The 23724-nt window shown below is 41.0% G+C and overlaps 3 protein-coding genes across 3 annotated transcripts; 1 reads left to right on the forward strand and 2 right to left on the reverse strand.

The window, feature by feature from the left end:
• The first annotated feature begins 1485 nt into the window (after window positions 1-1485).
• On the forward strand, window positions 1486-15348 carry LOC129762315 (BMP-2-inducible protein kinase). Its single transcript, XM_055760482.1, has 2 exons — window positions 1486-5273; window positions 14486-15348. The coding sequence occupies exon 1, from the start codon at window positions 2150-2152 to the stop codon at window positions 5177-5179; it is 3030 nt and encodes a 1009-aa protein (XP_055616457.1). The 5' UTR covers window positions 1486-2149; the 3' UTR covers window positions 5180-5273; window positions 14486-15348.
• On the reverse strand, window positions 8525-12397 carry LOC129782243 (uncharacterized protein K02A2.6-like). Its single transcript, XM_055789586.1, has 3 exons — window positions 12327-12397; window positions 10964-12277; window positions 8525-10688 (listed from the first exon to the last, which is right to left on the reverse strand). The coding sequence occupies exons 1-3, from the start codon at window positions 12395-12397 to the stop codon at window positions 8525-8527; spliced, it is 3549 nt and encodes a 1182-aa protein (XP_055645561.1).
• Window positions 15349-20252: 4904 nt separating the features above from the next.
• LOC129782274 (uncharacterized protein K02A2.6-like) lies at window positions 20253-21869 on the reverse strand. The gene has a single exon (XM_055789587.1). The coding sequence runs from the start codon at window positions 21867-21869 to the stop codon at window positions 20253-20255; it is 1617 nt and encodes a 538-aa protein (XP_055645562.1).
• Between the last annotated feature and the right edge of the window lie 1855 nt (window positions 21870-23724).

Genomic DNA, 23724 nt, shown 5'->3' on the forward strand with positions numbered 1-23724 from the left:
GTAACAAGCGTTTGAAATTGGACATTTTTCACGATGCGATCGATTTTCATTTTTCAATTTGTACCCCAATATGTTCCCGAAAGACGTAATCCTACGTCAAAAAAAAGTAAGCAATTTGACGATTTAATTGGGTATGTTTTCTTTCGATTGCGCTATCTATCGTGATTTGATGCGTAAAATGAATTATTCTCCATTTACCGATAATAGGCATTAATTTTATATTATATTGTATGTTGACAATTTGGTCCAGAATGTCGTAATATCGAGTATGTTGTTTGGTTATGTGAAAATGCAATAAATGAATTTAAATGGCTGCTGATTTAGAAGATCGAAAAGGTATACCAATTATTTAGACTTGTTTTTAAAATGATACATGATGACTCTTTGTCTTCTTCTGCATGATTGAAAAAACAGATGAAAAGGATAGTAATGGCTTTAATGGTATTTTTGTGTACATTTTTGAACAGAGTGCGGTACCGAATTCTACCGCATTATGTCATCTAACCCGTTTGAAGAATACACGTACATACAGGAAAAGGATTTTCCAGGGCATCCATTTTTTGTATCAATGTATGTATCAGAAAAAAATGCACATTTTGAACAATGAAAAACGCAATTTAAATGCAATTACTACTCACAATCACAGTCCTATGTCAAGATCCCGTCCGTGCCCCTAGGTTAAGACCCATCAACTTTTTCGATGTTTCATTCCACTCCATTCCCCGTGTAAACAACCCAGCATAAGGATGCCAGATATGATAACACATCTTCATTGTTGAATTGTAATTTTAATATTTAATATTTAATTTGATAATAAATTGTATTTTTCTCAAAAAAACCTTAACCAAAAATCTAAATTGAAAGTACAGCATATGGCAAAAAAAACATTTTTTGTCAGTGGCATTTGGTTATTTTTTCTCTCAACAACTCATTTTTCATTTCTATTCGATGAGTTTAGTTGTAAAGATATTTATAGATAAATCGTCTGGCAACCGTCACTCGCGGAAAAACACTCCACACAGTGTCGCCGCATTGAAATCGCGTTCCCATCGCGTTTACGATGTCAGGTCCGGACGGTTTGCATTTGATTTCCGCATTCGTGAACGAATGAGCTTTTCCGCAAACGAGCTCGCGCCCGCGCCCGCATCGCATCGCGTTCACTATGTGCTCAACCACACTCTCTGCAGCTCTGCCGCTCTGCCACTCAGCATCTCAACAGCTCAACAGCTCTGCGGCTCCAATGTGAGCTGAAGAGCTGCGTTTTTTTATTGCGAGCCGATCAGAATCCGCTCATTTGATGAAAGGATTCGGATGAACACCTCATGAGCGGATGGCATATCTCTAATTACAGGTGCCTCAGTCGGCCGAATTAGAGGTAACTTGCTGTATCATTTTCAGATTTTTTTTCTTGAGATGGCAACATATAATTTTTGTCGGAATCGTCCGTGAAAACTGTCACCCTGTCACCCAATGCTCGAAGATTACAAGCTGTCATTCCAATAACTCAGATATCAGTATCCCTGCTGAATATATTCTATTAGCTTTTTTTTTCCTCTCTCTTGTTCGCGATTGCCATTCCGTGTTATCACGAAGCATTTGAAAGACAAAAAGTCTGAAAACTGTTTGCTACTCTACTTTCGGAAACGTCCGAGTAATCGGTACCTGTGTTGTGATACAGGTTGCAAGATCGCGAATTGCCTTGAGAATACGAGTTACTCCAACGATAATCCGCTGTCGAAATTCATCGGAAAACACAATTTGTCAGGATAAAGCAGAAAAAAAATATTGAAAAGTGACTCATTTTCTTCTCGGATTTGTCACAGTATCGAATTTTAGCAATTTGTGCAACTTACAAAAATCGCAAGAATGCATCGGAATAACTGAGTGTTACGGAAAAAACTAATCTATAGAATTGCAGAAAAAGTGTATCGCACTACATATCTCCGTGCAAAAGTAGGTTCGAGTGATTGCCATTCCACAGAAAGAAGGTCAGCTGAATTGAAAGCAGGAGAATAATAATAACAGAAAACTGGGAAAAGAGAAACAAGCCGCCTGGGCAATCACAAACGGAGATTGATTTTGACAAAGACGCAGTGGCCGCTTTGGGGGGAGGGTGTTAGAATAAACAGTCGCAATATAAAAAACAGCAATGAAAAAGTTTATCTCCAAATTCGAGAATAAAAATGAAGCTACACCAGGCAAAGAAACTAACAGTTTCGTTGGCAAAACGTTCAAACTAAGCCGGGAGAATGTAACTGTGGAGGAAGTGTTAGCTGAGGGTGGTTTTGCAATAGTGTTTCTAGTCAAGACGCAAAGTGGACAAAGATATGCTCTGAAACGTTTATATGTTAACAACGAACATGATCTGGGTGTTTGCAAGCGGGAAATAACCATCGCCAGTAACCTGAGCGGCCACAAAAACATAATCGGCTACGTAGACCATAGTATCAATCCTAAAGGGAATGGAGTGCATGAAATATTGCTGCTAATGCCTTACTGCAAGACAAATTTGTTGATGCTGATGAATACTAGATTACCGAATGGATTCAACGAATCAGATGTTTTGCAAATATTCTGTGATGTTGCGGAGGCAGTCGCTAGGCTACACCAATGTCAAACTCCAATTATACATCGTGATCTAAAGATAGAGAATATACTACAGAATGATATAGGCAATTTTGTGCTGTGTGATTTCGGATCTGCAACATCCCGGGTTCTCAATCCGAATACCCACGGACGAACAGTGGTCGAGGAAGAAATTCAGAAGTATACAACTCTCTCTTATCGTGCTCCAGAGATGATTGATTTGTTTTCGGGCCAGGACATCACCGTCAAGGCAGACATTTGGGCACTCGGTTGTTTGCTCTACAAATTATGCTTTTTTACGCTTCCTTTCGGAGAGAGTGCACTTGCTATACAAAGCGGTCAATTCAGTATTCCTGATAACTCAAAGTATTCCAAAGAGATACACCAACTTATCCGTTATATGCTGGAACCAAGCATTGAAGATCGTCCCAATATATATCAAGTATGTGATGTGGCATTTAGAATTGCGGGGAAGACGAATCCTGTGAGAAATCTAACCAAATCGTCTGTTCCTGCTTTGGAATCATTAGCCATTCCACCGATGGAGAGCGAAACTAAGCGTATCCCATCGGCCACGGTAACGAATTCCAAAACAACAAAAGCAAACGTCGTGGCATTGGAAGGGGGAACTTCGGTTGCACCACGTCAACGTCCTAAAGCCTCCCAGGCAACCGCAGCCAATACGAGTTTTTCGCTAGGACTACCACCCAATCCATCCCCAAAAAATAATCTGTCATCGCCGACCCCAGGATCCGCACCACCGGCTCCCCATGAACAGCCTACGCAACCAGAACCGTTTGTGGCTAAGTTCACCGCCAATTTTCCTCCTCCGGCACAAGATGCGCTTGGAACCAACCTATTTCAAACAACCTATCCGGATCCATTTCGGGAAGCCGACAGTGTATCGGAGGTTACTTCGCATACAAACGTGGATGTAACGCATTCTGGCACAACAACGCTTGATTCTTCGTCATCTTCATCGATTATACAATCCCCTAGTCATGCTTCAGGATCGTCACATTCCGGGACATTGCATGGCGCCGGTAGTGGTTCTAATGTTGCTGGAGCATTTGCACTGCCTAAACAACTCGTCGTTGGTCATCGGCGCAACATGAGTGATACTTCAGCGTTCAACAAGGCGTACACCACAGAGACTTCACAGTTTCTTGCGCCATACGATGTATCATCCAACAATTACCAGCCCTCAGGAACATCCCCCGAAAATGCCGGCTCCGAGCAAAACCTTCATTCCATTCCTTCGACATTCGAGTCACGTTCATCGAATCCCCAATTGAACCCTGTCCACAATCAACAACAGCAGCCTTGGAATCCATTCGGCGATCCAACACCATTTAGTCAAATGACCGAAGATCACATATTTGGAGAAGAATTTGACAAAATCCGGAAGCAGGGCTCCCAAGGAAGTCTGAAAACCCCTCCGGAATTAACATCACGGCATCCGTCGCTGCCACAGGTGCTGTCTTTCCAATCTGCTAGCACCCTTCCGCAGGCTCCTTTTTCTCCGGAAAATATTACCGAAGATACTCCTGAGGACGACCCGTTCAGTTCCGCCCCCTTTACTTTGCCAGTGCGGGACAAGACACGACCTCTTAAATTAGGTTCGAAAAAAGTCATCGTCATCGACGGTGGATTCTCCACGCAGCTGGAGATACATGTCGGTCAAACGTCGGATAAGGACCCCCTCTGGAGCTCTCGATATAATGTTACTAATCCCAATGCAGTTATCGAGACGCACATGTCATTTCTCAGAGCGGGCGCAGATTGCATTCTCACCAACACGTACCAGGCATCTATCGAGGGTTACATGGACTTCCTCAATCTGAATGAGGAGGAGAGTTTGAAACTGATCAAAGCTACGGTTGAGCTAGCTAAAAAAGCACGTGCGCAGTATTTGGCAGAGAAGGTGGAAAACAAATCACACAAAATTCCTTGGGTTGTGGGATCGATTGGTCCTTATGGGGCGCATCTTCACGACGGATCAGAGTACACTGGCAGCTACGCAGATACGCTGCCACTCGCACGCATCCAGAAATGGCATCGTCAAAGAATCAATGCTGTGATAGAGGCCGGAGTGGATGCGTTAGCTATCGAAACCATTCCTTGCCGGATGGAAGCGGATGCTTTACTGGAACTAATGACTGCCGAGTATCCATCGGTACGTTTCTGGATATCGTTTCAGTGCAAGGACGGTTTCAATACAGCGCACGGCGAGAATTTTGCCGAAACAGCTACAGCTCTGTGGAAGAAAGCGAGATCTTATAAAAATCCCAATCTTCTTGCAGTGGGGGTTAATTGCGTCCATCCGCTGCACGCTATCCAACTCCTCAAGGCTGTCAACGAGAGAAGACCAGATGACGATAAGATACCACTGATCGTTTACCCCAACTCGGGTGAACTGTGGGAGTCGGGATCGTGGACGGGTCAGGAGGATTGCGTTCCTCTGGAAACTTATGTTCCGCAGTGGATTGAACTGGGCGCTAGGTTTGTAGGCGGATGTTGTCGAACCAATGCAAGAGACATCAAACGAATCAAGAAGACAGTGATAGGGCTATACAGCGGTCGCAGTACCTAGAATTCGGCCACCGGTAGTGACGACGACGACAACAGTTGCGAAGCGGTTGAAATGCTGTGATGAGAAATGTTCAGTTCCGTTTGAATTGCTAAGGGTAGGTTGTTATTTTTATTTGTCTTATTTCATGCTTCATTAGTAACTTTTGCTTCCAACCTCAATTGGTTGCTCGTTGGAAACAACGTCTTTTTCTGCGAACAATTTCAGTTTCCAGTATTTTCATACCTAGTATCAACAACAATCCAAGTTGGTAGAAGTGTAAACGGACACTATTTTCTATTTGTTGATATTTATTTTGTACACGTCTACACTTTAATTATGGGTCTCGATTAAATATAAACAGCCAGAAAACGGCAGGCAGCGCTATTTAACCGTTACTGGTGATACACTGTGTTCAAGCAGAAGCACTTCGAAAATTTAGGATGGCGAATCTCAAAGTATAACTTAGAGAATCAAGGGACGCTAACGTTAACTGCAAGCAGATGCAATGCTGAAACTAACATCCGATTTCCCGATGAATGTAGATCCTCTTGGCATTAAACTAGCTGAGCACTGCTGATGCTAATAACGCCGTAGTGAATACTAGCCAAAACAGCAAGTTTTATTTCAGCTGTAGAAATGGAAAAAATAATACATTCCATCATTCAAGGAGTTGTATTCCCAGAAATATCAGGTGGTAAAATGATCGTCTCGTAAGACATACGTGGCTAAAGCATAACTTTTGTTCCCACGACTGAAATTATTGCTTACAAGTAACGCAACACTAAGTTCGGCCGAGCTTTCTCAAAGTGGTCGATATCGACCACTGGGCTCGATTTCAGTTTCCTAGGGGTCGGCATAAACGAAAATTGACGTGGAAGGTCGACGAGGTCTTTAATTCGACCCCTATAAAATAACACAAGTTCTTATTTGAAGTATTCAAGATGCTGCATAAGTTGTATTACGTGAACCACTCTGTTATAAGAAAGACTAATATTTTAGTAGAAAGTATTATTGCTGTACATTTCAAAACTCAAAAAGACGATGAGTGTGCGCAAGATGAAAAGAAAAAAGTACAAGATGAAAAATTTGACAATTTTTAACACGAAGGAAGTCATTCTCAAATTGATGTCCAAACCTGCTTCTGATATTTTACTGTATAACAAGCTTGTCCTTAGGTTGCAAGTCCATTTGCGTTCTGAAATACGTTGGAGCTTGAATAATAATACACTTATCTTTTAAATTAATTCAAGAGATTACAACATGTTTACATAACTGAATAAATGTGAACTAAAATAATGTGCTCAAAAAAGAATTTACAAAATGCTTGGTTTCCAATGTGTATGGCGTAAATTTTTTTTTCAATTATTTAGAAAACTTGAGATCAGGGTTTGACAATTTCGAAATTAAAATATTAAAATTATTTTTTTTACATTTTTTATTTCTCTTCAGTCAATTTTAATTTCGATTGTGTATATTTACTACGCATGCTGAAACATCGGTTCTTCAATTTCCTATCTCGTTCTTCTGTCATTTCTTTTGAATTTGAAAGCAGGCACTTCCACTTGACAATTGAAATAGTCCTATTCATTATCATTTGAATGGGCTGTAGCTTTTAGTTTAAAATGTGAAAGGACGATGACTGCTTTCAATTGTAAATTTCATTCGATTTCATTTCTCCAAACTGGATTTTCCCGGACCGTCTTTCAAAAAAAGTGGAATTGCAAGAGGCATATTAGCTTTCTGCTTTTTTGAATTTGTGTTTCAGCTGCAGGGTGACGATTTCAACTTGATTCGAACAATATCAATAATTTAGCCCTTCTGACAAAATATTAAAAACAATATAAAAGCAGAAAAGAATATTCAAAGTTTCCGAATTTGTCAAAATTATCACAAAATTTCAAGACCATGTTATGTTATATCATATGACACTCACTTGGACGCATTACACAAGGATTTTACTAAGATTTTTAAGGATCTTCAAAATTTTCAAATTCCTCAGCGGATAATAAATCCGTACTCTATCACAACCATGGAATGAGCCAAGGTGATAATGCAAGAAAAGTTGATTATCATCAGCACAGATGAGGAGTTAAAGCAGGAGTGCAACCAAGGTTGCCATAAGTTCTGGAATAAACACGGTATCCTGCGATGTGGGACATTGCTGAAAAAATCATCTTGTTTTTAGTTTGATTTGCCATTTGAAAGTTTTTATAGTTTGTATGTAATTCGCATTAATAATTATTAATTACACCTGATATTCACAGCACTTTTGGGTGGTTTGTAATATCATTTCCATTTTTGGAAGAATGTCGAGAGTGTGAATAAAACTCGTAAGCTTTTGCATGAGAGGTACCACTACGCCAGATCGCCTCCGTGAGAAAATAATGTAAAGTTTACTCATTTAACCAACTGCAATGTTTTTTAAATTGATAGTTATTCAGTAAGAAAATAAAACTAAAGATAGGATATTCAAAGAAATTTGTCTATAGGGGTCTGGGGAAGGACTTCATTCTGGAAAAGGGGTCTCTTGCCCAAAATAGTTTGAGAACCCCTGATCTAAAACATTCAACGAAATGGCATCATACGACGAAAGAAATTCAAAACGGTACTTACCTCTGTCATTTTCAGGAACTTATTTCCTTTTAGATGAAATTCGGCGGTCTTCGTAGACGTGAAGAGCGACGAGGTACCTGTACAGCTGTTTCCACTTCAGTAGGTCTGGATGATAGAGCAGTCGTTGCAGGGGACAAAGGAACTACAGATTTGGATGTAGGCATGGTGGAAGAAGGCTGACGACTATCTGTTGTTGATTCTGGTGTAACCCAGACTAAGCTTGGTGAAGTTGGCGTGGATGGCAAGCTCTTCAATGGTGTTGAATGTTCAGCCGGAGTTGTGAGCATGGACGGCGTTGATGCAACCGGCGCGGCTTGCGGCAATGGTACTGGTGGTGTAGACGGACCCGTTGATTGTGATTGGCTCGGCTTGTGCAGGTTCCATGATGATGTCCAGAGGCAACTGACATGTATCCACCTTGGAAGGCATCGAGCTAGAAGTTTTGGCGCCAGATTCTGTTCGGCTTCGAAGCTGGTTGATATGCGAACGAATCATCCGGCTACTCTCAATCCACACGTTGAACATCACCTGTCCAACCCGCTCTAGAATGACCCCTGGTGCCCATCTCCATGAGTTCTTGGAGTGCACCTTGGCGTAGATCGCATCACCTTTCTTGAACGACCTCGGAACAGTTTCACTAATTGTTTCCCGAACAGCTGGTGGACGAAGTAAGTCCAAACTGGTACGAATTCTGCACCCAAACATAACTTCGGACGGAGATTTGCATCCTGGTGCTGACACGTTTGGTGTTGTTCAATAAGTCAACAGAAAAATATCCAAAGCGTTCTGGATTGGTCCTCTTCCCTCTCGAATCTTCTTGATCGCTCTCTTGAATGTGTCTACGAACCGTTCAGCTTGCCCGTTGGATTGCGGATGAAACGGTGCGGTTGTCACGTGGTCGACACCGTTCTCAAGACAAAACTGTGCAAACTCGGCACTAGTGAATTGCGTACCGTTGTCGCTTACAAGCGTTTCTGGCATACCGAGGCGAGCGAAGAGACTTTGTAGAATTCCGATCGTTGCAGATGCTGTGATCGACTTCGTTCTGATGATTTCGACCCACTTGGAGTATGAATCGACGCTGAGCAAGAAATAGTCTCCTTCGATAGGCCCTGCGTAGTCAATGTGAACGCGCTGCCACGGATGCGTTGACTTGGGCCACGACAGCGGCGGTACTTTGGGTGGACTCTTGGCTGCAGCTGCGAAGTTACGACACGCTTTGACATGCGCAGCGATATCCGAATCGATCGACGGCCAGTAGACGAAGCTGCGCGCGATCGCCTTCATGCGCTGGATGCCAGGATGACCTCGATGAAGATGTTGTAGGCAACGCGCCCGAAACTCGCTCGGGATCACTAAACGTTCAGCAAACATCACGCACCATTGAACCGTAGACAGTGAACCACTCCGATCGAAAAACTGTTGAAGTGAACGATCTCGAATGGCCGTTTTTGACTGCGGCCATCCTTGCTGGACGAAACGATAGACCTTGCTAAGAAAAGGATCGGAACGGGTGGCGTGCTGTATTGTTCTGAATTTGAGAGGAAGAGCGGTAACTGCATCTAATGCAATTGATCTTTCGTCGTTTTCAGTTATGATGCTGGCTACTACAAAATCTTCTTCCGGCTTGACGTGTTGATTGATCAACCGTGACAGAATATCGGCGTTACCAAATTTCGTTGCGTTTATGTAGACGATATTGAAGTCGTATAACAGTAACTGGAGTGCCCAGCGTTGTAGCCGGTTTGCCGTGTAAACTGGGATGCCGTTTTTCAAACCGAAGATCCGAAGAAGTGGAGCGTGATCGGTTTGCAGTGTGAACTTCCGTCCAAACAACATCTTGTGGAACTTGGTAACAGCGAAGATAATCGCCAGTCCTTCACGATCTGGCTGACTGTAGGCTTGTTCAGCGGCTGTTAGTGCTCTGGAAGCGTGTTGAACAACTTTCATCGACCCATCTGGAAACTTGTGGCTGATGGTCGCTCCAACTCCAACCGATGACGCATCCGCTGCTACCACCATCTCGCGTTGTGGGTTATAGTGCGTCAGAAGCAAATCTGAGGTGAGAATCTGCTTGAACGTGGAGAAGGCCTTGTCGCACTCCGATGACCAGACGAACTTTTTGTCGGTTTTTAGGAGCTCATCTAGCGGATATCGCAGCGTACGCATACTCGGGACGAACTTCCCGTAGTAATTTATCGCTCCCAGAAACGATCGAACTCCAGTGACATCTTTTGGGGCCGGCATGTTGCAGATTGCTTCGACTTTTGCCGGATCCGGACGCAGACCTTGCCCGTCGATGAGATGTCCCAGATATTTGATCTGATGTTGACCGAACGAGCACTTTTCCGCTTTAATGGTGAATCCGAACTCCTGGATTCGACGAAGGACGGCTTGAAGATTGCGCCAATGATCCGCTTCGTCGACCCCGCTAACGAGAGCATCGTCGAGATATCCAGACGTGCAGCTTTGTTCAGCTAGCATCGTATCTACGAGCTGCTGAAAAGCTCCAGGTGCCGCCTTGACACCTGGTGGAAGCCTATTGTACCGATAAAGACCTCGATGTGTGTTGATTGTGAGCAACTCGCGACAACTTTCGTCCACCTCCACCTGCAAGAACGCATCTGAGAGGTCGATCTGGCTGTAGACGTTGTAGTTCGCCAGCCTAGCGAAAATGTCCTGCGGCAGAGGAAGTGGGTACTGATGCGGCTGCAGAGCGTCATTGAGGCCTGTAGAGTAGTCCCCACATATACGGATCGCGCCACTTGCCTTGCGAACAACGACGATTGGGGCTGCCCACTCCGAGAAATCGACCGGTGTAATGATGTTGGCTCGTTCAAGTCGATCCAACTCTGTGTCGACTGTGTTGCAAATGGCATAAGCCACTGGTCGCTTCGGTCGAAACACTGGGGATTTCCTTCAACGTGAACTTCATTTTCACCTTCGAGCACAACCCTGGATCGTCGCTGAATACCGTTGGAAAAGCTGCTTGGAGCGCGCTGATTGATGTTGGATAGATGTTGATTTGATTACAAAACTGATCCATAGGCAACGATCCGAGGTTGAACGTGTCGATTAGATCCAGTCCAAGCAGATTGAGTTTCTGCTTAACCACAAAGAATCGACCATGACGCCTCTCCCCCTTGATCACAACTTCACATAAGCATTCGAATTCTAGCTTCAAGGGCTTGCCCGAGGCTGTGGCAGCTTGGACTGTCGCATTCCTGTCGCATTGTTGGCATTCCAATCTGCCTCCATGTCTGTTCGGAAATGACGCTGATGTCCGAGGCAGTGTCGAGTTGAAGACTGATCTGCCGGCCGTTTACTTCCGCCTTCACAAATCTCCTTCGCTTTCGAACGTTCTTTACTTGCACACTTCTCATTACGATCTGCTTGGATGGGTGGCGCTTGCCTGGAGACTTCACCTTCTTGGCACTAGCGCAGTACCCATCTTTGTGGCCCACTTGACCGCAATCTTTGCACCGATGTCTGATGAAAGAACAGTCTCTCGAATAATGCATTGCACCACAGTTCCAACAAAGCGCTGCTGGACCGGCACCCCGCTGATTTGAAGATCTTGACTCTGGCGATCCCCGTCCTGCGCGGGAATGCTTCCCATCGAACTGCTTTCGTCTAACTGCCTGCACTGCTGTCGACGAAGACGCTGCCTCTATCATCGCCGTATCGTGCCTAAGGTTCAGAAGACGTTGACATTCATCGGAAATCTGCTCCAACGTAATGTCGTTCCGCTCCTCGATTCTGCTCAGCAACCTGGTCCTGACTTCCGCATCGCTTTCTGCCTTCAGTCCACATACAAACACGAGGCATTTGAACTGGTCCTCCGAAAGCTTCCCCAGTTCAAATTCGACACACAGTTTGTTCACCCGGCATGCGAACGTTTTGTAGTCTTCGGTGGCTTGCTTCGTGACTTGCAAGCACCGATACCGTTTGCTGATCACGGATTCTGGGATGCCGAATAAACTCTTCAGCTTACTCACCGTGTCGTCGAACTTCACTTCGTTGGGGCTTTTCGGTAGGATATAGCTGGTATATCGCTCGTGCTCTGACGGCCCCAGTTTTCTCAGCAGCAATCTCACGTTTGCTTCATCGTCGAGTCGAACGGCATCTTTCGCAAACAAATCCTGGTATCGCACGTACCATCCAGCAAATGTGATGTGTTGATCCGGATCGTACCGGAATTCGATGATATTGCTCGCCAGCGAATCAAGAATCTGCTCCGGGTTCGTCGGCACCTGAACATTGATGGCCGACATCACCGCTCGAAACATCTGCTCTTGCTGCTTCAAAAATGCTTGCTGCTGCTGTACCTGCGCTTGAAATTGTTGCTGCATCTGCTGTTGCAATGACTGTTGCATCTGCTGCTGCATTTGCTGTTGCATTTGTTGCAAAAATTGCAACATCGTTGGGGTCGATCGACGTGAAATTTTGTTGTTGTTGCTGCTGCTGTTGCGGGAGGTTAGGTAGAGGTTGTGTTGGCGGAAACATCTGTGGACGAATCAATGTCGGTAGCTGCGGCTGCTGTTGCTTATTTTACACTGCTGGATCCTGTTGCAATCCATTTCCCGACACTGACTGTTGTTGCAGGTCCCTCTCGGGCGAAAACATACCGTCGTCGGTAATTTTCCTCCTCTTCCCTATAGTGAAAAACCCTCACTCACTCGCGCAAAATGTTCTCAATTTTTTTCCGTTTTCCTCGTCGCCAGTTTTACGTTCGCGGTTTCGGGGTGGCCGTGTACATGATGTACAAATAAAACACGCACGAACGTAAACATAACAAATTAAAACTATATTACTGAACGGACTAAAAACATACTATATACATTGAACGATGACGGACTTGCACTCTTTATTATGCTGTTGCGCGCATCTACGGGTGACAGCTTAGCTGCCACCAGTGAGCTCAGCAGTGTTGATGTTGATACCGGTTGTTAGGGATGTCCATGTTCCCAACACGAGGTATATATAACTTGAATAAATTCAGCATATGTAAACGCTTGTGAATTCTCACTGGTGAGAAATCACTGAAGTTGGATGCAGTTCTACTTCAGGTGAATAAATTCACCTAATATATGAATATATTCATTATAGAAGTTCACGCTAGTGTAAACGGTTGATGCGATTTTTATAAATCTCATCATATTTCTTCACATGAATATATCACTAGTCTAAACCCACCCTTAGATGCATCAGGTTTATTCAGGGAAGTGAGCTGAGGCGGTGTCGAGATCCGCCATACTTCTGGCAGTAGGTTCCATGTTTCGTTAAATGGTTTCTGTGATGAGATAAAATTGAATATTACAACACGTCAGAATTGTTGCTCCGGTAATTGGCAGCTCGTTGAAATAGATTTACATCCGTGATTATGGATGAGAGCAAGATTTGATGATGGCGTTCATCAAATGACGAATCATCCACGATGTATTATGGCCTCAACATAATTTCCGCTCGAAAATGCAGAGAACAATTATTCATTACAGAAAAAATCCTACAATGTGGTCCTATGAAAGTATTTTCAAATACTTTCCCATCCTCCTTGCAGCTGGACCATACCATCGCGACAAATAAATGTTGGTTTCGAAGCAATCCATTCGTCCACTCACTCCTCGCTCTTCTTCATCATCTGGACAGGAAGTAATCTGAAAAAGGCTGCTGCAAAGTTCTGATCATTTCGGATAAGCAGAAATCATTTTTGAGTAACTACTGGTTTAAATTTTGTTGAAGTAGTTGTTTTCAAAGAGCAGAATAATTAGTTGCATAAGTGTCTTATACCATCTGAATAATCTCAAATCTGTAAAGAAATTTTGTTTGTTGAAAGTGAAAAGGGCTGATCTTTTCGGATACAATTTGCTAACAATAATTACACATTTATTGCATCGATGGCAAAAGTGTTTCATATTCAACGGATAATAAAAATATAATAATGTATTGATTATACTTCATATGATTTACTTTTGGAGACTGTTTCGAAAGATTTCACACGAAGACAAAATCTATATAAATAAAAATTATTTGGTGTCCGTTCCTCACGATTTAACTCAAGAACGGAGCAACGAATTTGAACAGTCAGTATCAGAATTGAAGTGTCTCAGTCTGCGTCAGGTTTATATGCTAAGAAAATTATGAAAACCATTCGGAAAGTTGAAAAAAGTTGGAAAGTAATTTTTTGGTAAGTTTTGTATATCTATATAAATAAGAATGATTTGGTGTCCGTTACTCACGATTTAACTCAAAAACGGAGCAACGGATTTGAACAGTCAGTATTAGGATTGATCCGTCTCAGTCTGCGTCAGGTGTATATGTCGAAAAAGAAATTATATACTGCGAATATAGATCGCGAACAGAAAAATAATTTCCGGGAACGTGAGTGTTCGAAATTATATTAATTAGAAATGCAATTGTGGGTGGGACGAAGTTTGCCGGGTCAGCTAGTATAAAATATAATTTTTATATAAAAACATCACATTAAAACAAATTGTTAAGTTAATCTATATATATAGTTCACAAAAAAATGTTTATTTTTCATTATCTCCTCATAATCTTGAATATATTACTGCTTTTTCAAGGAAAAAAATCCGACCATTCCAACGACACCCATGCCCAAATTTTATACGACCGCAAAAGGTTAAAACTGTCTCAGCAAATATATGTGCTTTCCATGTATACATGATAAATAAAGTTCATATCTCCTTACAGGCACCTGCTATTGTTTGCAAGTTGACAATACTACGAATCACGAGTGCATGATAGTCAAATTCGAACCCTCTAGCGATGGTACAAGTTGGGGTATATACGATAGACCGCTGACACACGACAACAACGCATAATGAAGAATGAAAAAACATTATTTAGCAACTGGTAGGTACCGCTTCACTAAACGGTTAAGCTAAACCTAATGTTATTACTGCACGGCAAACAAATAATTTTGTGTCGAATTTAATTTGAAAAAAATTATAACTGTCCAACGAAATGATCGGATTATGTTGAACAACATGCGGTGGAACTGCAATGAGTGGAAAGCATCTGTGTGCTTTTTGTGGTTGTTTTCAAATTGCTAGCAGTAATTGATCACGCAGATTAGACTCACGAAAGCAAAACGAACCCTTACACGAGAGACCGATCACGCCTAAATAGTTTAGAGAACACTAGCGAAGAATTTCAATTTGTATTCTAATAGGAATTCTTATCACTTTTTTCAATATAGGGAAATTATTCTGTGACATGAGTGATTGTAAAATATAATGATTATTTTTTATTAGTAAAAAATGAACAAAGTATAGTTGTATATAGGCGTTTATATCACCATTTCCAGCAAGAAACATAAATTATATTTACACGTATTTAAATATTCGTTGTTCCTGTTTTACCCCTCTCTCTAATAATAAAATATTAGTAAGCAAAATCAATATACAAGCATATAACAAATTATCAAAGACCATTTTATCGAAGTTCATAAAAGTTTTTCTTAAGTGTCAAAATGAAAAGTCTACAACAAGGATCGTCCAAACTCAAATTCATTGTTATTGGAGTAATAAAGATATATGTTCATGCGAAGAGCATTTGTATTTTCTTTTGTATTTTTTTCAGCACGTATCGACCGCAATCAAGTGTTGCTCAGTTATCTTTCTCGAACAATGATCGGATAACTTCATTTGAAAAAAAAACAACGATTAGAGAAGTAGCGTTGTGCAATTCTGTTTGTAATTCATCTTTATCTTATCATCCCCTTCTTATCTAGTCTCTTACAAGTAGTCTGTTCCCAATATTTGTTCTAAAGAAGTCAAGGCATTTTGTTCAATCACTACATTCTTTAACTATGTATTGATGGTCACAATTCTTTACTGCTCTAACTATAACATCTCATACCAGCAACATGTTTTTGCATGAATATATTTATATATTTTTTGCAAAACTAAAAAAGCTCAATAAAACAAACCGATGGAAATATGTTATGCTGAAGTTCGCAGGTGTGAATCGACTCATTCATCAAATATTTGCATTGTATCGTATCAACTATAAGTAATTATAATGGTAACCTTTTGAACCGCCTTTGTTAATTACTATTTCCTAACACTAACGTGAACCTATCATTGGAATCTATCTAACAAAATCCAAAACGAGTTATCACACCATGAGGGAATGATTGGCTAATCCCCACTTGTATTGCTTGAAATTTAAATAGCAACCAAATTATCTTTACAAAGATTAATCCTAATCAAAGCTTCTATGGCAAAAGTCTGAGCGCAATAAACGAACTAGGCGAGAACTATCGAATGCAATACGTTGGAGACGAAGTCGCTTTATCTCTGAGTCGATTCAGAGCTGTCAGAGAAAGATAACATGCAAGTAGAAGTAATTCTAAAAAAATGAAAAATACTATAAAACTGCAAACAAAGTCTACACCAGCTATGATACCAATTCTCAATATGTATGGATAATAAATTATTTGAGCAAAACGCAGGATTATTTTTGTACTCCGAACATTCCTTAAGGTAGGGAATAACTGAAACTCATTCAGCCAGAAAGATCAACCAACCCCAGTTATGATTTCCAGGAACCTGTTCCCCGCGGAGGAATTGAATGTGTTATTAGCAAATTTATCGGAATCCATCAGTTGGCCAATTCGTGGAAAATACAGGTTCGGGTTTGACGTTCGCGTAGACCAGACGTGCGTGCTCCTTATCTCCTAGTGGTTTTCATTAGAGATGGGCTCATCATGTTGAGCGGCCCAGAGCCGTTCAACTCGTACAAATGGAGTGATTATTTGGAACAGCTCTTTAGCTGAGTTGAATTTTTCGATTGTTCACACAATTGCATCAGAAACGTAACTACCATGGGACATTTTAAAATCACAATCAATTCTAATGCGACACTGAGTGGTGCGTTGGTATGTCGAATTAGAGGTAACTTACTGTATGAAAAGCACACATTAATATTTCCCATATTTTTTTTTCTCCAAATGTCATCTGGCTCAGACCAAGGCGTTGTACTATAGTTCAGCATCTTGGCTCAGACCTATCGATCCATAAAGTCATAAAGCCAAGTCTTGTGATATAGTGTTGCCAATTTGTTTGAATTAATCGAACACGAAATTGATACCCCAAAAGTGTTTTATAGTAGTGTTTTTTTTTTTTTTATAATTTACCGCTAACATCTCATTATTGAATTGTGATCGATTTGATCTTTAAAAATCAAACATCTTTTTTTATTGTTTTCAGATACAAAGCTAATGCTGTATATTCTGATTCATTCCTTTTAGCTAGAATTATTTTAATGGGTGTTTTATTCATTAAATTTGGAAACTTAGACCTGATTGGGTGATAAATTGGACAGTCGAACAACAGATGTTGTAAGTTTTCCGTTACTATGCATTGTTCACAAATGTCATTGGGTATTAAGTTCCATAATGCCAGTCTGTCTTTTGTAGCCGTGTGGCCAGATCTAATGCGGGATAGCATGATCGTGTCTAATGTTTCGAGCTGCATATTTCTGAACCAAGGTTTCAAGTAATTTTTCTTGCATGCTCAAAATGAAATTTTCCTTTGTCACTTGAAATCAGTGAGTATTTGTCTTGCCATATTTTCTCAGTTTCAGTTTTAAATATGTTCATTAGATCCTGTATTGTATAATTTACCTGTTGTATGGCGTTTCTTGTGGTTCCTAGCTTTGCTGCGTTATCTGCTCTGTCATTTCCTACCAGATTAATGTGACCTGGAATCCATTGTATATAAACTATTTCTATTGCTGATTCCTCAACTGTGTTGATTAATAAATTTATCAAATAGTTTTCTGTTTGTTTGGAGTTGTTTAGCAGAGTGCAAGCACTTTTAGAGTCTGTTAAGATAGTCAATTTCTTTACAGATTTCGATTACGCATATTCTATTGCTTTGATAATCGCGACTATTTCTGTGTTCATGATTGTAAATCCTGTTTTCAATCTATGACTGACAGAAAATTTTTCTGTTGAATCTGTATCGACTCGTTCGGACACTCAAATTAAAAATTAATTAATCAATTACAACTCGGTAATAGACTCTTTTATTACACCACTCTTTAATTCACAACCTTCGCGTATCACTGTACTCCTCGTAATCCCATCTATCTTTTTCCTCACTATTGCCTCTCTCATCGCCAGCCAAGATCTCTCCCGTTCAGGTAAGTACTCTATTTTGATATCTTAGTAGTAGTAGGTCCCTACATCCCACCTTGTTTTTAATTTTCCAAAAGGCACATAGTCTTGAAACTTCTTGGGAGCTAAACATTTTCGTTTCTCAGGTACAACAATATTCTCATCATTATTATGTTGAGGACCTTCTGAGCCTTCTGATCTATTTTCGCTGCCAACCTCCTCTTGTTCTAATGATTCTTCTTGAACGTCTCTATCCTGAACACGATCTTCTGCTTTCTTAAGATGTGAGACATAGCGTTTGTATTCATTTCCTGATCTCAATGACTTAACAGTAACTTCCGATCCCACTCGTTTGATGACCTTGAATAACTCCGAAGAAAAATCTGTGACTAGCTTATGCTCTTTCCTTTGTCGTTTCATGTATACTAAATCCCCCTCCGTAACATCATTACTATAAGCCCTACGTTTGTTGTCTGAGTATCCCTTCCCTTTTTCTTTGACAATTTTGTCCCGATCCCTAACCTCTTCATCTTCCTTGTGCTCCGGAATTGAAGGCAGCTTATTCCTGATCCTGCGCCCAAACATCAGCTCCGATGGAGACTTCCCAGTCGTCGAGTGAATTGTCGAATGGTATGCGAGTAAAAATTTTCTCAATTCTAAACGCCAATCCTTGCCTAATTCCTGCGCTATTCGTAACCGCTTCAAGATATTTCTGTTTTGACGCTCTACTTCACCATTCGCCTGCGGCCAGTACGGAATCGTGTTAACCAATTCAATGTTGAATTCCTCACAGAACTGCTTAAGTTCTTTACACTCACCGCTCAGTTGCGGTCCATTATCGGCTTTCATCGTAATAGGAACTCCAAAACGGCCGAATATCGTTGATAACTCTCTTATTGTGTCGGCCACAGTAACGTTCTTCATTTCTACAACTTCTACAAATCGACTGTAATAGTCAACTACTACAAAAAGCCACTGACCCTCTGGCAGTGGTCCCATGAAATCAACAGCTATCTCCTGCCAAGGACTAGCTGGCAACAATTTTCTCGCCATAGGAACTGGTACATCAGGTGCTGATACCAGTATACAGCCACGGCAATTCTTTACAAAGTGCTCCACTTCTCTATCCATTTTAGGCCACCACACTGATATACGCAATGATGACTTCATCATTGAAGTTCCTAGATGACCTTCATGAGAAATTTGAAGAACACGAGACCGTAATGCACGTGGAACAACTATACGATCCCCGCGTAACAGAAGGTATCCTACTCGACATAGTTCATTACCAAAAACCCGAAATTCGATTGGTAGTTCATCACGTTTACCGCTTCCAATTATTTCTAGAACAGTTTGTATTTCCACATCCGATTTGCTTGCTTCCACCATTTCTTCCCATGGAATAGCTACCGCGTTTGCAGCAAAGTCTACAATTTCCTTAATCATGATTTCTTCCCGCTGGTCAAAAGCTACAGGTTTTAATGTTGACAATCTCGATAAAACGTCGGCCTGATTTTGTTCCCCTGGAATATGCGTTACTAAGTAATCAAATCCTTGGAGCCGTAAAACCCATCTTTCGATCCGAGCACAAGGTCTCGATCGCGGTGTAAACAAATAGATAAGTGCTTTGCAATCGGTCAAAATCTCAAAGACAATCCCATACAAATAAATGTAGAACTTTTTAACACACCACACAAGTGCCAATGCCTCTTTTTCAGTATGGCAATATCGTTTTTCCGTTTCAGTTAATGATTTGGACGCATAGCTTATAATTCGATGTTTTCCATGCTTATCTACTTGAATCAGTAAGCCTACTAATCCTATTGGACTGGCATCAGCCATTACCAATGTTCTATCTCCCTTCTGATAAAAACCCAACGTAGATGAATCAGCCAATTTTGTCTTGATCTCGCGGAAGGCTTTTTCATGTTCGACCAGCCAACTGAAAGAGACTCCTTTCTTCATCATGTCTCTTAGTGGCGCATCTACTGTTGCCAAGTTTGGTATGAACCGATTCAAGTAGTTGGCCAGCCCAAGTAAACTCCGCACTTCATTAGCATTCTCAGGTCGTCGAAAAGAGACTAGAGCTTCCACTTTGGCATCCGATGGTATTATTCCAGTTCTAGTTATTTTATGACCTAGGAACTCGAGCTCTGCGGCCCCAAAAATACATTTATCCCAGTTGAGCTGCATATTCCTTGCTTTCAATTTAGCTAGCACCTGGATCATCATCAGATATAAAAAAAAAATTATTTTTACTCAATTTTATTTGTGTATAAGATGATCTCAAGCAACCAAGCATAGAAAAAGGAAGAAAAAAAAACCATGATAGAATTACATAATTTTTACTACCTTCTTTACACGTTGATCATGTTCCTCCTTGTCCTTTCCTTCTATATACACATCATCGATGTACCACCAAGTGCCCTCAGTACCTGCCAATATTGCGTCCATGGTTTTTTGAAAAATTTCAGGAGCCGACACTAGTCCGAAGGGCATGCGCTTGAACCGGTACTTTCTTTTTGATGTAAGGAATACCATTGCATCTCTTGAAGACTCATTCAACTCGAGTTGCAAGAAGGAATCTTTGACGTCCAATTTGCTACGTATCATATTCGGTCCAACTCTGGCTAGGAAGTCATCGATCATTGGCATTGGATGTCTTTCTCTCAGTACAGCTTCGTTAACTCTCCTTAGATCCAGACAAATCCTAGGTTCGCCGTTCGCCTTTCCAACTACTACCAATGGAGATACCCAGCTCACCGGACCTTTTTTCTCCTCGATAATATCTCTCGCAATTAGCTCTTCAAGTTTCCTGTTCACAGCTTCCTCCAGTGCTACGGGAACTCTCCTCATAGGTTGAAAAATCGGTTTAGCATCTGGATCCAAATGAATATGAACACTAACGCCAGCAATCTTTGAAAGTTGCTCTATATTTTCTGAAATACGATCGATCTCCAGGCCAATTTTTAATATTCCCAATTGTTTGGACGTAGCATCTCCCAACAGACACCGTTGACCTCCTTGGATCACGAAAAACTCGGCTTCTACGGATCTTATTCCAGCCCGGACAACTGATGTAAACGTGCCCAATACCGTGAGAGGAGTGTCGTTGGCGTAGCTTTTCAGTATACGATCGCTCCCTTTGTTACAGCTGATTACTTCGATTCCCGCAGATTTAAATTCCTTCCAAGCATCACTAGTAATCAAATTTGCCTCTGCTCCTGAGTCAACCAACATCGAGTGAGAAACACCTCCGATCACACATTTTACCGTATTTGACTCGTTTCCAGAATAGAAAGCGTAATATGTTTTCGATGAATTATCCGACGACGGTTCTGTAGCCTCAATTACATTTAATTCTTGGACTTTCTGGTCCTGTGCAGCAGTACGTTTTACAGCTCGAATCTTCTTGGCTCCTACTGTTTCTTCCTTCCAACGTGAGAAAGGTCTGACTTGCATCCGACATCGGGCTTCAAAATGTCCTATTTTCTTGCATCGCTTGCACCATTTTCCTCTGGCCGGACATCGTGTGTCACTCGAAATGTGTCCGAAAAGCCCGCATTTGAAACAGTTCATCTCCGGATTTTTGAATTTCTGTAGAAAGTCTTCTTTCTGCTTCAATGGCTGATACCGTCGTTTGGTTTGAATACCATAAACGCGCTCATGTTGCCTAAACTCCTCGCGGTTTGATCCAAAATCTTTCATTTGTTTCTGAACTCCTTCCAGTGATTTTCCGATTTCTTCGATTTCTTCTACTGATCGATCTTTCTGCAGAATCTGCTTCCGTAGTTCATCTGATATATAGCCCTCTATTATAGTATCTGTCAGCATGATGTCTGTAAGAATCTTACAAACGCTCTGTTCATATTTATCGACGCCACATTCACTAATTTGTTGTCTAATCCTGATAACAAATTCCGCAAACCTCTCGCCTTCTTGTTGCTTCATTCTTCGTAAGTTATGGCGCTCGAGTACATCTTGCCGATCCGGTTGAAAAAAATCGTCCAATGCTTGAATCGCCACATCATAATAAGCCTTCTCTTAAGATACCACCGCAAATTTTTCACTGTCAGGTAACGATTGAAATATCGCTTGCAGCTGTGAACCTCCAAGGTGAAGAAGTTTAGCACGCTTTCGTTTTTGGTCAGTTATGTCCTCAGCTTCAAAATAATAATCCAATGATCGCTTCCAGATTTGCCATTCTTTATGCAATTTTGTTTTTTCAATTTCATTGCATCTAAATGACGGAATGACCCTTGACGAATCCATCTGAAAACAATATAAGTATGATGAACAGAATAAATAAAACACCATAACAATATTGTTAAATCCAATAAACATAATTTATCTTTTCCATCAATTCAATTCATTTGTGATTCCAAATAAGTGGGTGTTTGTGTGTATTCAGGTATCACCTATACATCAATAATTAATAAAACAGTGCATTAAAAACAACAATTATATCAATACAACCCATTATCTGAATATAAAACATCTCATCCTTCGAGGATAACCGATTCCCAAACCGGTACACATGATATAATGCTGACTATTGTTTTAAAATTTCTTTCCACACCGACCAGTCAACTCGAATACCGATTCCCAAATCGGAACATGAGCCTGCTTCTCATACGCAGGAGCATCTAGTTAAACCGTCGATTGCATCATTTCACTGTATATCACCATATCATCTGATTCTCAAATGATACACTAAACGCACCAATAACTGATTCCCAAATCAGACTTTCGGCTCACCCCAAGCTGATTCCCAAATCAGGCATTCTATTCACCGTTAGCTGATTCCCAAATCAGACATTCTATTCACCGCTAGCTGATTCCCAAATCAGATACTTTTCTCACCACAGGCTGATTCCCAAATCAGACACTCCGATCACCGTTAGCTGATTCCCAAATCAGAAATTCAATTCACCGTTAGCTGATTTCCATCAGACAGTACACCGATCATCATCTTTCTTAACACGATGGTTCCTTTTCATAATAAAGTAGCGGTATCACGCTCTAATACAAAGTTAACAGAATTGTTCAGCTTACCTGTATAAACTCATTGAGACACATTTTCTTCTCTCATCACTGGAAAAATACTAATTTTGAAGACATTCATATTAATTGTTTTGTTTTCCCGAACTGTCATCTGTTCCGTTCCCAATGTTCTCATTCCTCCAATGAATAACACACATACACACACACTTCATTATAAGACATCCGTTAGGTTTATAACGGCATACGTTCTAGCACATTCCACAAATATATTTTCTTTTTTCGTTCGCTTTTCTGTCAGCCATCTTGAATTCGTCGCCGAACGAAAAACCATGTAAATTTCCAATTAAAAAAAAATTGTATCCTACATACCCTTTTTTACTTCACCTCGTCGCCAAATGTATCGACTCGTTCGGACACTCAAATTAAAAATTAATTAATCAATTATAACTCGGTAATAGACTCTTTTATTACACCACTCTTTAATTCACAACCTTCGCGTATCACTGTACTCCTCATAATCCCATCTATCTTTTTCATCACTATTGCCTCTCTCATCGCCAGCCAAGATCTCTCCCGTTCAGGTAAGTACTCTATTTTGATATCTTAGTAGTAGTAGGTCCCTACAGAATCATAGAAATCAAAGCCAGGAATGGAGTTTATCAATGAACCATCTGTATATATTTGATAAGTGTTTTTGTATTTTGTGTTAATCAACTCTGTCACTAATTGTTTCTGTGTTGTGATAGATAGATTAGACTTCTTCAGGTTATTTATTGTGTCATTCACTTTAAGTTTACTTCCA

The sequence above is a fragment of the Toxorhynchites rutilus genome, chromosome 1 (assembly GCF_029784135.1).
Source record: "Toxorhynchites rutilus septentrionalis strain SRP chromosome 1, ASM2978413v1, whole genome shotgun sequence".
NCBI classification, from domain to species: Eukaryota; Metazoa; Arthropoda; class Insecta; order Diptera; family Culicidae; genus Toxorhynchites; species Toxorhynchites rutilus.

What these genes read in the sequence shown, in the direction of transcription:
- LOC129782274 (XM_055789587.1), bottom strand. Translation starts at nt 21,869, where the DNA reads ATGAAGCAACAAGAAGGCGAGAGGTTTGCGGAATTTGTTATCAGGATT.
- LOC129782243 (XM_055789586.1), bottom strand. Translation starts at nt 12,397, where the DNA reads ATGTTTTCGCCCGAGAGGGACCTGCAACAACAGTCAGTGTCGGGAAAT. An exon ending in TTGCAACAGGATCCAGCAGT is followed by an intron (nt 12,278 to 12,326) that starts GTAAAATAAGCA and finishes ATTCGTCCACAG; the next exon opens with ATGTTTCCGCCAACACAACC. An exon ending in CCAAGCTGCCACAGCCTCGG is followed by an intron (nt 10,689 to 10,963) that starts GCAAGCCCTTGA and finishes TTCACGTTGAAG; the next exon opens with GAAATCCCCAGTGTTTCGAC.
- LOC129762315 (XM_055760482.1), top strand. Translation starts at nt 2,150, where the DNA reads ATGAAAAAGTTTATCTCCAAATTCGAGAATAAAAATGAAGCTACACCA.